The sequence below is a fragment of the Hyposmocoma kahamanoa genome, unplaced genomic scaffold (assembly GCF_003589595.1).
Source record: "Hyposmocoma kahamanoa isolate Upper Pololo Valley unplaced genomic scaffold, ASM358959v1 202, whole genome shotgun sequence".
Lineage (NCBI taxonomy): Eukaryota > Metazoa > Arthropoda > Insecta > Lepidoptera > Cosmopterigidae > Hyposmocoma > Hyposmocoma kahamanoa.
In genome coordinates, this window is record NW_020653726.1 from 9,160,491 (window position 1) to 9,173,764 (window position 13,274).

Here is a 13,274-nt window from a genome sequence, read left to right on the forward strand (position 1 = left end):
GGATTTTTTTGCATTATCATACGATTTCTTTATAAAAAGTCCATATTGATAAATAGAATCACAATAAAATATCAACCTGTATAATGCTGAGATTTAAAGTTAAGTCTCACCATTTAAGAAGTTTAATATTTTGTGCAACAGCTATCTAAACGACTTGGGTACCGGGCGGGCGATATGGCGAACGAAGTTCTCCTCCTGATATTCTAAGGTACACGGCTTGATGAGCTCTTGTCCGCCTTGGTGGATCCATTTGTTTGACACTGTAAAGATAATCGGTATGAAATAAATAAATAAAATAAATTTTAAATAACGCAGACACTCAACATAGCCCCGCACTAGGGAAACCCTGTGTCGCGTGTGTCATGGACACATACATAGACAACCACATATTACACCCAAACTCACGAGAGAGATAAATGTAGACCATACAAATATTTCTCTCGGCCCGGGAATCGAACCTGGGACCTCTGCGTGGCAGTCCGGCATGGTAACCGTTCGGCCACAGAGGCAGTTAAAAAATGAAACTGCAAAGTGCAGATAGCAGTCAGAAGACCACATGGAAGAAAAGAAACAATGGAAATGCTTGCCATCAGAACCACCGTTGCCAAAATTCACACAATTATATGTTAAACACTATGAAACAATGCTTGGTAGTAGTTTTTAATTTAAAAAGAAATTCTGGAGTGCTAATATAATTTAAAGTTTACTTTGTTGGCGTATCGTTGAAAGTTCAATACCTATTATTGCATGTTAACACCTATTATTGTTTAGACTTTATATTGAAATTTCAATAAATGTGCTCCCATCTAGCGGTCATTAGCTGAACGACGATGAATTCTAGATGTTTACCTAGTTCTCCAAAAAAAAAGCCACATATTGCAGCGTATAAGGTGTACTTTCGCTTCTTGTAACAAAAATTTACTTCGATAAACAGAAAATTAAAAATTTACTAAAGTTAAATAAGACTTAACTATGATATGAAACACCACCAAGGATAACATTACAGGTGCGTCTATCGTTTCTACTCATTACTCCCGAGTTGCAAACTAAGGTATTTTTCTCCGATTTTAGAGGTTTCCCAAGAAATAATTGACACGAAATAATTGACCATAACGTACACAGCGAAAATGGCGGACTGAGCTCAAGTACATGGAACTCCACGTACTGTTGGCACACGTGATACGCTTACTAAGTTACTTACTAACTAATTATAACATACTAGTGGAGTAATTTCACATAAAAATTATTGAATATCAATTCAATAAAAATTTAATCACTGATTAAAGGTTAAGTTTATTTCAGAATTAAATAGTCGATTAGTGGGTCAACTATCCTAGGGCATCGACTGTACGTATTCTCTAGCTATTATACACGGGAAACAAACGTTATTGTACGTATGTAACTCACCCCATTTAGATCCTCTGAGCACAGGGCAAGCGGCATGTCTAGTAGACATATCACCTTCTCCCGAAGGATGAAGATTCATCCAGAACAATGCAGAACCTTTCTTGGGGAACACACTAAGGCCGAGCTCCGTGAACACCGTGGCTCCTCCTTGGGCCACGTCCGACATCTAGAACGAAACAGGTAAAGTTTTGTAGATTTATGTTGATTAATTTTAAGCAGAGGACGTGGGTTCGAGTTCAGTCTCGCACTTCTGCTTTTCGGAATTTACGTGCGAAATTTAATTTGAAATTTACCACGAGCTTTTCGGTAAAGAAAAACATCGTGATGAAGTAAGTTTAGGAAGATTCATCATCCTTGGAAAAACGTGTGGCGGATATGACCATAACCCTCGCCTGAGCAGGGAGTCTGATAGGTAAATGAGTTGATGATGAATTTCCCCGGCAATTTAAATGTTAAGATCTCGGATTAGTTTTGGGTCCTACCGGGAATCGAACCCGAGCCTCCTCATCCAGCGTCCACAGTGTGAACCGTTGGGTCACCGAGGTCGTCTAATACTATTAGTATCATACCTTATTATAAACCAATGAATGAAAGTATCTGTACTTACATAAAACAATACAGTGGCTATTCTATTGCCGTTGAACTTCGAAAAGGCGTTCTCATGCTTCTGAAACACAAACACAAACGATAAGTATAGAGATCGGAAAAGTTCTTGATGTGTCGAGAACACGAGTCATGACTGCAAGCTATTCATCTCGTAGCCCCGTATCAAATTACTACAACAGACGCGACAATGATGACAAATTTTAGAAAATGACTTTGTTTTTTTGCCAAAAATCATCAACATATTGATTGTTTGACCAATAATGTGTATATCGCACCCCTCATGGAAGAATGGCATAAGTGGAGTTACAGTCAAAAACGTTTATTACTCCATTAGAGACAGAAAAATACGATAAGTGAAAATAGGTAAGATACCCACATCTTCTCCAATTCTTGTAACTCTATTGACTAATATTGTAGATACAGTTACAAGACTTGGAGAGGATATGAGGTATATTTTATATTTTTTTGTATTTTGTATCTAAGCAATAAACATGTTTATATGTTTCACATAACTCCAATTAAGTCATTCTTCCATGAGGGGTGCGATATAATAATAGTTTGACCCCTCTCAAGCAAAAATGTTGTTTGTCCTGTCACTTGGTAATATAAAAAAGCCCTACTTCTGCCGCCAAGCAATAATGTGAGTATTGCGTTTCGGTTTCGAAAGCTCAGGGTGTCGGTGAAATTACAGACACATGGGACTTTTCAAATGGGACAGGTGCAGTGGCAGTGCCTTTGCTATCGCGTGTCGCTTACGTTGCTCGTCCCGTCACTTAGTATAACAAAAAAAGACTCACACGAGCGAAATCATAATGAGGCTCATAATGGCCCCCAATGCCGTAATTAACGACTTGCAACTCTTCGGCGGACTCTAGATTGAGGCCGGTGAAGTCATGAATGCGTCGGGACACGCGAGCTATTACAGAAGACTCTTCATCACGTAGCCAAGCCGATTTGCTTATCCGATAGTTGGCAGGAACTAGTTCGCCTGTTTTTGGATCGTGGACTACGGCTCGCTTGAACTGGAAATAAAAAATAATTTTGCATTACTAAAAAACTTGTGCAACATCTAAAAATTATACATTTTATAGACCAATGTGGGTGAGGAAAGTTGAAAATAATAATATACATTTATTTCAGGCACAAAGAAACCCATTGACTACAAAATCATTAAATAAGATTAGGATTGCATAGTTACCAGACATATAATAATAATCACAATAATAATGCAATGCACACACTTCCCGTACTACGGAAACCCTATGTCGCAGGTGCCACTAACACACACAAATATACTTATTTATCTCGTGAGTTTGGTACACCCAAATAAATATAAGAAATACAAATATTTCTCCCGGCCAGGGAAAAAAACCCAGGACCTCTGCGTGGCCGTCCAACATGGTAACCGTTCGTGAATGGAGGCAGTTTAATAGATAAAATTTAATATTAAAACAGTGATTAAGTAAAAATCAGAAGTACATTGAAACGATACAATATGTATATCGCTGCTTTTCAAGAATAGTACCACGAATCAAAATAATTCACTTTTTAATTATACCGGTGAAAAAAAATCACGTGACAACATTCTGCCGGTATGCGATTCGTCGCCTTTGCGTGCCTGATCTTTCGGCCTCAATCTTTTTCAAACCATCTTCATGACGAATTAGGTGTCTTTCAGATAAGCCACTATTCTAGAAAACCATCGATATATATTTAAATCATTTATTATATAAAACGTACAAAAATACGACACGTATAAAATAAATTTAGTAATTGCGTCAATTGTATTCGCTTTGAGAAAAAAATTGCAATTGCAACACTGCAAGATACAGAATGTTTGTATATAATGAAAAATACATACAGTCATAATACTACTTCCTCTACTTCATTCAATTTGTATTTACAAAACAATTTGCAATATTAATGTTTAATGAAATTTAAAGAAACACAAAAGCACTTAAATAAATTGCAAATAAACAAACAAATAGAATAATAAAATAAATAAATAAATAGCACAATATTTATTATGACTTGGGACTGAAATTCCATTTAAAAAAACTGGTGAATCTGGACTTGTATCGTCCTGACTATCCCTTACAATACTGAAGGACTTTACTTAATGATGAAAACTAATTCTTAACATCACAACATACAGTATGAAATTCTGAATCCAGTTATTTGCTTTTTTTCGTTCATATGCGTGTGACACCAAATCGTATATCGAAATTCCGATAATATTTTTACTAATCCAACCAAAAGTTTCAACATAACGCAAGAATTTTGTGATCATGTGGATTCCAAAGTCGAACATTTTTCGAGTGAAGCTTAGTAAGTGTTGCGTTTGAAATATTCTAAATGCGGGACTAAAACTCCCGTGCACTAATTTTGTATGATTTGGGGAAAACTTACTTCTAAGCCGATTTTTAAACTTAGAAATAATTATAAGTAAAAAAATATCAAATATTTCTTATACATGATTTTAACAGGTATGTACTTCTAAAACACTGTTAATGTAGTTTTACCGCCATTCCAAATTACAGCCGTAGAGAGTTAAGAATTAGTATTTTTTTCTGAACTATTTCGCGTTAGTTGCATTCAAAAAGGGAACCATTCATAGTATTGTCATAAAAAAATCAACTGTTAATTTCGCGATGTGTTAAAAACTTTATGAACTATTGACCGAAGTAAATATCAGTATGTATATGTAAGCAGTGTGACTTTTCAATGTAACAAATTAAGTATGTATCCTCACCCTAGGTTTCGCCAACTCCTTAATATGTTCGATCTCATCATCACTAAGGACCTCGTGGAAGACATACACATCAGGAGCAATGTACATCTGCTCCATTTTGAACGGTGCTAAGCGTAAAAACGGGTGGTTCTCAGTCATATAACGGCAGGTTAACCTAAAGTAAACATATAAAATTTACCATTATATTGCAAGTAATAAATGTACTGTTTCAATAATTTTTTAAACAGTACATTTCGCTATGTAAATGACGCAAAATTTACGGAGCGTCTCACAGCTTTGGGACACCGAGGAAAAGTAGGTACGGACAACGGCACATCAGACGACACATTTTTGTTCGAAAATCACCTCCAGTGTGACGGAACAAGATACGTCAATGTGTAGCTTGATATGCTGGCGTGTGTACATTATTTTATTTTTTTTAAATAAATAATACTGCATTCCAAGACTTTTACAAAGTTGCTTGCTTCATCTGGGAATCCATATGATCAAATTTGAAAAAAAAACCGCCTGTATTTTTAAGATACTGATAGTTATAAGGATTAATTCCTTTAAAGTAACCTAGCACATTAATTTAAAGGGAACGCCGTTTGATTATACAATCTATAAAAAAAAAACAAAGTAGGCACTGCCAATGTATCTACGATTATTGCAATATATTTATCAAATGTTGAAAAAGGTGATTTCATGTATGCAAATTCTTTAACAAGTTCGCTGCAGAGCAGGATGTTTTTTTCTCACGTTTGATCGGTTAGATTCCCAGATGAGACAAGTAACTCTTATGTGTTCATGAAGCGAAATATTTTATGTATAATAATATCAATGTTTAAAGTACTTTCCCTCCGTGTTCTATAGCCCTGGAACGCCCCGGTAAAAATAAGATATATATTTAGGTGTGGTAACGTAAAATATGAAACTTTATTCGAAAATTCCAAAATAATTTATCACTTAAGGCAAAATGGAATCTGAAAAATTAAGTCAAAAAGGATGTTCAATGCATATTTAAAAAAAAGACAGACATCAAGAGACTTGGTAATAAGACAACTCCTAATGCAGCTTTTTAAAAGTTCATTTTTATGACCATTTTTTTATTACTAGAACTATATACTGAGGGAGGTAACTATAATCTACCAACGCTACTGGTTACCGACGTGAATGAAGAGAAAGTTTATCCTTTACCGGTTAGCAACCTCATTGGGGATCTCCATTTCCCCACGGCACAATGCTTCATAAGCCTTCCGCTCTTTAGAATAATTTGAGACCAAAGGTTTCTTCTTCGCTTCGTCATCTCGGGCCCCGGTCTCCTGTCAAAATTTACTTGACATTTACTTAACTTCCCAAGGCGTAGTTTACATCAAAATATGTGAACTGATTCAGACCCAGACAATAACACTGCTCTGAGAACGAAAAAGGGCACACCCAACATTTTTATCAAAATCGAGTTACATACATTTTCGGAATCAGGAAATAAAGGCCAATTTAACTGTTTTTTGTGGAGATATCAATAATTTAAAAAATATCAAGCTCGAGGAGCATAACTGACTATATATTTGAAGTTTATTAACTTAAAAACACTAATATCAAAGCTTTTTTGATGATACTTGTCAACTCATGTCTCAGGGTGACAGTCGCAGTAGCAGTGGCCCACAGATCAGAATTAAAGCCAGTGCTTTAACCACTCAGTAGTGGCACTGCAATTGTTATGGACTGGCGTGTCGCTTACCACCAGGCGCACGACTTGTTCGTCCCGTCACTTGGTTTTATAAAAAAAAAATTACTCGGTAATATAGGGAACTATTATTATGTAGGTCAATTGCAATATAATAACACAAAAAAGCCAGAACTGGATGTAATTAAAGCATTGGGAACAACAAGGGCGTCCGGCACCCCAAAATCCGTTTTGATGTTATTGCATCAAAACATGTAAACACAGCATCTTGTGACAAAAACTCATTTCGATCTCCATTCTAGATGGCGTAAGTTTCATTCGTTTAGAAGGTGGCGCTCCGCCCTTGTGGGTTAGATTATAAATGTGCATTCGAATTTCGGATAAGTTGCCACCTGCAATTTGTAAAAAGTTATTTTAATGTAAAAAAAGGCTGAATCGAGCGACTTCATCCTAAACATGGAGCATCTACGAGGCCAGTGAGACCTGCTGAAGATGGTACTGTCGATTCATTTCAGTCCAGCGAATTTAATGAATGATTAAAAATAAATTTCTTTCAATGTAACTTTTAAATAAGACTGATTCACAATTTATTTCCTTAAAAAGCAATAATAAAACGAACGCCCCTTTCATTTATCAGTTTGGTGCGCACAAGGGCGGATAACACAAGGAAAAAAAATTTGAAATATTTCTAATTGTTTTAAAATAATAATAACACCTGAAACAATGAAGTATAAATAATGATATGTATACGCCATATGCGTATAGAGCCATATTATAAATATTAAAAAGATATTAGACACCAAAATTTTATTTTAAATTTTCTCGAATCTCACTTTTACGTGACACGCCCTTGTTAGACCCAATGTTTCAATTGTGCACTTTGGTTCCAGGATTTCAGGAGATATTATTCATTCCACGAAATTATCTGGAAAAACAAAGCATACCCCACGTCTCTGAACACGGAGTTTTTCCTGTTGTTCCTGGATACTCTTTTGATAATGCGGGACGTTGCCACGGGCTCTGGCGTGCTTAGGGTCCAATTGTAGTAGTTTTTTAGTCCAAAATAATGCGCTTTCGACGTCGTCTGGAAATTAATGAATATAATTTTACTTCTTTTTTCGAAATAAAGGCGCTTTCTGTAAACGTGGGCACTGTAAAACATCGCCTTCCGTCAATATGCCGCTGCCGTTAGAATGAATGGTGGCTTATGTAATTTGGCAAGTGTTTTAATACCTATGTAAATGAAATAGGATTTAGTTTATACTAGGTGCTGTAGAAAATATCTTCTAACAAACTTCAAACAATAATACTTTTGGTTTCAGGTATTATACTAGGACTAGAATAAATAGAGGTCCTAGTTATACGATGTATTAGTAAAGTCACTAAAATCGTTGAACATTCTACATAATATGTTAGCTTGTCAAGCCACACCATCAGCCGTTGAACTAATAAATACTGGAAAAACCTGATATGTTCCATAATATCCATTTCAGTGAAGGTAGAAGTATAGCTTTAATATTCTTTGTGTTTTCGTAACGCCCTCGTTGTCTCTTTTACACAATCTTTTGCGGAGAAAAATCGCCAGAGTTCGTAGCAACCCTTGTTGTTATTCACTATACATGTATTATAAAAATGAATGTATGCTTGTACGTTTGTCCCGTATGCATTCTATTATTAGTCATATGATCGCGATAAAAACTTCCATTAATTGTTACGCCCACGCCCGCAAAAGTTACTGAAGTATTAAATCCCACTGTTGAGCACGAGTCCCCTTTAAGGAAAGAGTTAAGAGCGGGTTGGGAACTTCACCCTTTATTGTGGCATTGGCATGGCGGCAACGCCGGCCGGGTACAGCTAGTGTTGTATAATAACCCCATATACCTACGGGACGACTAGCCTTCACGACCCGAAAAGACGAATCGGTCGTGTATGTTTATGTCGTTAACGATTAACTTCAACGCCAAGTAGCGAACGGTTTGATAAGATTATCGTGACGATTGATCGAAACCAGGGATCGTCTGTATTGGGGGCCTTAAAGACTGATCAACTGCCTCCGTGGCCGAACGGTTACCATGCCGGACTGCCACGCAGAGGTCCCAGGTTCGATTCCCGGGCCGAGAGAAATAGTTGTATGTCCTACAATTATTTCTCTCGTGAGTTTGGGTGTAATTTGTGGTTGTCTATGTGTGTGTCCATGGCACCCGCGACACAGGGTTTCCCTAGTGCGGGGCTATGTTGAGTGTGTGCGTTATTTATTTATTTATTTATTTATTTGATGTAGGCTAGTTTTTAATTGATGCCATTTATATTTGTAGGGTCAGTCGACTTAAGCACATAAGTATAAAAATGTTATTTTTTTAACTATCCCAACAAACAAGGTTTGTTGTTCAGTTTAATTTGTAATGAAGAGAATGATAATGTTGAAAAATACGCCACTAGAGTTTAAATTGAAACAAATTAATTTTACTTAATTAATGATGTTGGTTTTTGACTTATGTGCTTTAGTCTACAAACTCTAGTTTTGCACTTACATAACACTATTTTTGTATGTCTCTATTTGACCTACATAATCGTCGGCTTAAGGGTAAAACTCACTTAAAAGCCAAATCGACTAATGGACGTAATTAAGATTTCGTGATTTACCTGCAAAGGGATTAAAACATTATTGTATTCACAGACTTTTTGTGTAATGTAGTTTCATAATGAAGGACACTACGCACTTACATTTTTTTTTCTAGTAGATGTTGTCTCCAATTAAATAAAAATGGACTCCTTTTCTTTTTTCCTTACTACCGGCTTGCACACCGGATTTTATGGTGTCGCCGTCTCTGTAGTGCCGAGTTCGATCCCCGGCCGGGTCAATGTCCATGTAGAAAAACTTTCGTATATTGTCTCGGTCCGGGTGTTTGTGGTACCGTCGTTATTTTCGATTTCCATAAACCAAGTGCTAGTCTATTTATTTAATTCCTTTTTTTTTTATCGAAATGGGACTTAGTGAGTCTTACCTTTTAACAGACGGATATTATTATTAATATTTACAAAATTCTATTTCTGTATCGTTAACGTTTTATAATTTTTACGTGTCGTAATAATCTATTATTGAGGTAGGTAACAAGAGTGATTATTTGTCATACATGTGTACCCGTTAATGCTCCTATCACATAAATGTATGTAGTAACTTACCTAATAAAAAATAGGAAAAGCTAATATACTCCAAAATATCCACTTCAGTGAAAGCATAAACGTGATCTGTCTCCTTCCTGTACTTGCGCAGAGCCTGAGTCATCCAGGCTAGGGCATTTTTGAAATCTTTCTCGTTGTATAAAGTGCGACCTAACTCGAAACAGTCTCCAGCAGACATTGGTGTACTGAAAAAAGAAATACGGTATATTCAATGGTGAACTACTGTTGTACAAATAACTAAATAAATGTTACATGAGGAACGGATCTAAACAACAGAGAGCATCTTTATGATGTAACATGAAAATTTAGGTCTATGTTAAATATAATAAAAATTATTTGAGGTGTAAACCGCTCTGACTGTGCTCTACAGAGGTAAATAAAAACGAATACAACACCTGGAACACCTGAAATAATAGGATATATATATAATAGGATAATTGTTAAGTATATAATAGTATAATTATACTATTACATACTTAACTCGTCACGCGTTCTAGTGACATGGTGTCCTTTATAATTTCTAATTTGATTGTTAAATTTTTAATGATTTTTTCAATTCAAAATTTGCCCACACAAACCGCACCATTCCTTTCCTGTACGTCTGGCGCATCCTGGGCAACACTCAGTGCGTACCATACGTCGATTGGCAAATCCTTTTACCGCGATGGCGGTCCATCCATCCATCCATGTACGAGATAAATTTAAATATTTAAAAATGTGGGAATGTACTTTCAGCACATCTGCGCGTTAAAGTACTCGTGTGACTCTATAATCGTGACGGGTTACATACAAAATTCTTGAATTTATATATATGCAAATATTAAAAAAACATATAGCTCACCTGTACTGGACTCCATTCAGGATTCCTTCCGATAATTCATCTACTCTTAAATAATATGTATCTTGCAGTCGAGTCAGGGCATTAGCAGCTCCGGTAAGGTCTTCAAGAGACGGATACTTCACGTCGCTATGGGTCATTGTTATGTTTTTAATGTATTCTGAAAGTATTGTGGCATAAGGAATAGGATCGATTTGAAACAGTACTTAGAGATATCGAAATCCCTTCGGTACAATCGAAACAGAGTTCGACTAACAGTCATATATCATATGTACATTGTATATTGTGTGTAAAATAATGTATCATAGTTATTTATAAATTTTAATTTATTTGTGCGTTATTTATCTGTTTTTACTTGTCATGTATGCACCCCTATTATTTAATCTCAACTCAGCTATCCGGTTGACTGGTTGAGAATGCCTCATGGCATTAAATCTGCCATTTATACTACTTTGTGTCCAATAAAGTTTAAATAAAAAATAATAAATATAAAATGCACGCGTAAAATAAGGCCTATCACCGGAAAAAAGGTGCCCGTCAATTCTAGTTTCGCGCACCGTTAAATGTTATTTACCTGTTCCTTTTTTAATACTTTGCTCGATAAGATCTATGTCAGTGGTCAGTCTTTTGATCAAAGTGAATGCGTTGATTGGATTCCCTAAATAATTTGGAATATCTTCCATTGCCTGCTCATGTTCTCTTTTATATACATTTAAATGCCTGTAAACAAAAGAAATTTTGATGAAAATACTATAGGTGCGTATATTAGTATATAAGCAAATCACTTTATTTATTAATTGTTGGTTCATAATCGAAAACTAAACGTTACATTTTTCTTCCGAATGTGCGAAACCTGTCGACTTGTCCACTATACACCATCAATGAAAATGCATGCATTATACATATAATCAATGTGACGATTTCAAATTCAATTTGTTTACCTATGAACTAGGATATTTTTTATTTGATTTTAATGATTTTATTACAGGTAAAATTTAAATACATAAATTTTATACTTTTTATTATATGATTCATCTAGTCTTTATACAGATGCTGATAAGCAATAACGTGTTAACCCACAAAAAATCGAAAATTGAGATTTTAATGCCAAATTGAAGCTAGAAACGTAGACGAGAGTATAGTCTTTCCCTTTAAAGGATTATCCACACACATCAGGGTCGTGCTAGTTTGCATGAACTCAGGGCTCGTCCCGGCGCCACCGGCCTGGACACGGACATGTGTGAACGAGTTCATACAAAATAGACGCAGTGATATTTTGAGCCCCTCATGGAAAATGGCCCGTCCACGTCTCCAGGACACGGCCCTGATATGCGTGGTTAGTCATTTAGTGTATCAATTCAGAATGTACTACAAAAGGAGAATGATTGAGTTTGATTCTTACATTTCTTTTACATAATGAACGTTAAAAGTAACGGTATTTCCAGGCGTACCTACAACAGTACACGGGTATTCATTTGATTAATGTTTCTTTCAAAGGCCTATCTTTAAACACATACCTTTTTAGGACTTGTAGTCTTGTCTCTTCCTTCTTAACATAATCATCGAGATCGTCTATAATCCTTTTATGCGTCTCAAGCAAGGGTTCCACTTCAGATATGGCTGTGAAAAGTTCTCCTTGAGAAACCAAGCACTGGTCTAATAGAAGTATTATGCCAAATATGTATAACACACTTGTTTTAGGAACCATTGTGACTACGTCTGTAAAATAAATAATGATTATATACATACCAACTGTATTTATGTCAAAATAACGAATAGTAATATGTAAACAGTGTGTTTTTAATTGGGGAATCCAGAACCGTAACCGATACAGAGTAACTGCTTAGATACCACTTGGTCTTTTTTTGGCAATAATTTTGGTGTACGTGAATTTCCTATAAAAATTAATGTAGTAACAATTTTTTTAATGTAGAGTAAAAGTAGAATAGTAATCGACTCGGCTTCACGTTGGCATCACTTCATTGTAGGTATAAAAAAAGGTAATTTTGACTGAACGTCAGGCGTAGAGGTGTTATAATAACGATTTACTATTGCTAGATAGATATTGAAATATCACTTCTCTGCTCCGCTTCAGTCGAGTTTTAAATTCCCTGAGGTAAATAGAGACTTGTGCATAGCATAACTTTTGTAACAAATGTCTTTTTATGGTCTTGATCTCCGAACATCATAATTTTATTGCATGACAATAATGTTCCTTATTTTGCTATGGAATCAGGCTCATTAGGTGATGATAGAAAAATACTTGTGAATTTTTAAATTACACATTATCTTGAATAATTTTTTTTTATATTCGATTTGACGGTCTTTTTAATTTCTTTTATATAAAAAATAAGTGCGCATTTGGAGGTCAAATGCCTCACCTCTCTCTGCCTCATCTCACCTGATGGAAAGTGTGATGAGGTCGATGATGTAGCATGCACACCTAAATAATGCCTATTCACTCTCACCTTGAAAAGGTCCAAGTTGTAGCGTTCGGGCAACAAGTCCTCAGGTAGGGAATTATGATAGATAATAAGTGATGAGACGGACAAATTGTGCGTCTGGTAGTGCGCGACCTACAACCCATGAAAGTTAAGCCACTCAGAGCTTTCAAACATAAAGATTTTCAATGGCAATAGAACTCCGCAAATTGTGCATCTGGTAGTGCGCGACCTACAACCCATGAAAGTTAAGCCACTCAGAGCTTTCAAAACTTAAAGATTTTCAATGGCAATAGAACTCCGAAGGAGTTCATCCAGGGAAGTGTCACCTTACCTAATTCTCCCGACTCACTAACTGAACTTCGACACACGCTACTCCGA

General features: G+C 35.9%; 1 protein-coding gene across 1 annotated transcript; it reads right to left on the minus strand.

The window, feature by feature from the left end:
* LOC113226814 (prolyl 4-hydroxylase subunit alpha-1) lies at positions 1-13,009 on the minus strand. Its single transcript, XM_026459578.1, has 12 exons — positions 12,921-13,009; positions 11,970-12,171; positions 11,027-11,172; positions 10,456-10,612; positions 9,615-9,799; positions 7,376-7,515; positions 5,942-6,066; positions 4,766-4,919; positions 2,811-3,035; positions 2,015-2,074; positions 1,408-1,573; positions 1-260 (listed from the first exon to the last, which is right to left on the minus strand). The coding sequence occupies exons 2-12, from the start codon at positions 12,158-12,160 to the stop codon at positions 142-144; spliced, it is 1,668 nt and encodes a 555-aa protein (XP_026315363.1). The 5' UTR covers positions 12,161-12,171; positions 12,921-13,009; the 3' UTR covers positions 1-141.
* Between the last annotated feature and the right edge of the window lie 265 nt (positions 13,010-13,274).

What these genes read in the sequence shown, in the direction of transcription:
- LOC113226814 (XM_026459578.1), bottom strand. Translation starts at nt 12,160, where the DNA reads ATGGTTCCTAAAACAAGTGTGTTATACATATTTGGCATAATACTTCTA. An exon ending in AGGAGTTGGCGAAACCTAGG is followed by an intron (nt 3,036 to 4,765) that starts GTGAGGATACAT and finishes TTTTATTTCCAG; the next exon opens with TTCAAGCGAGCCGTAGTCCA. An exon ending in GCTCAGAGGATCTAAATGGG is followed by an intron (nt 261 to 1,407) that starts GTGAGTTACATA and finishes TTATCTTTACAG; the next exon opens with TGTCAAACAAATGGATCCAC.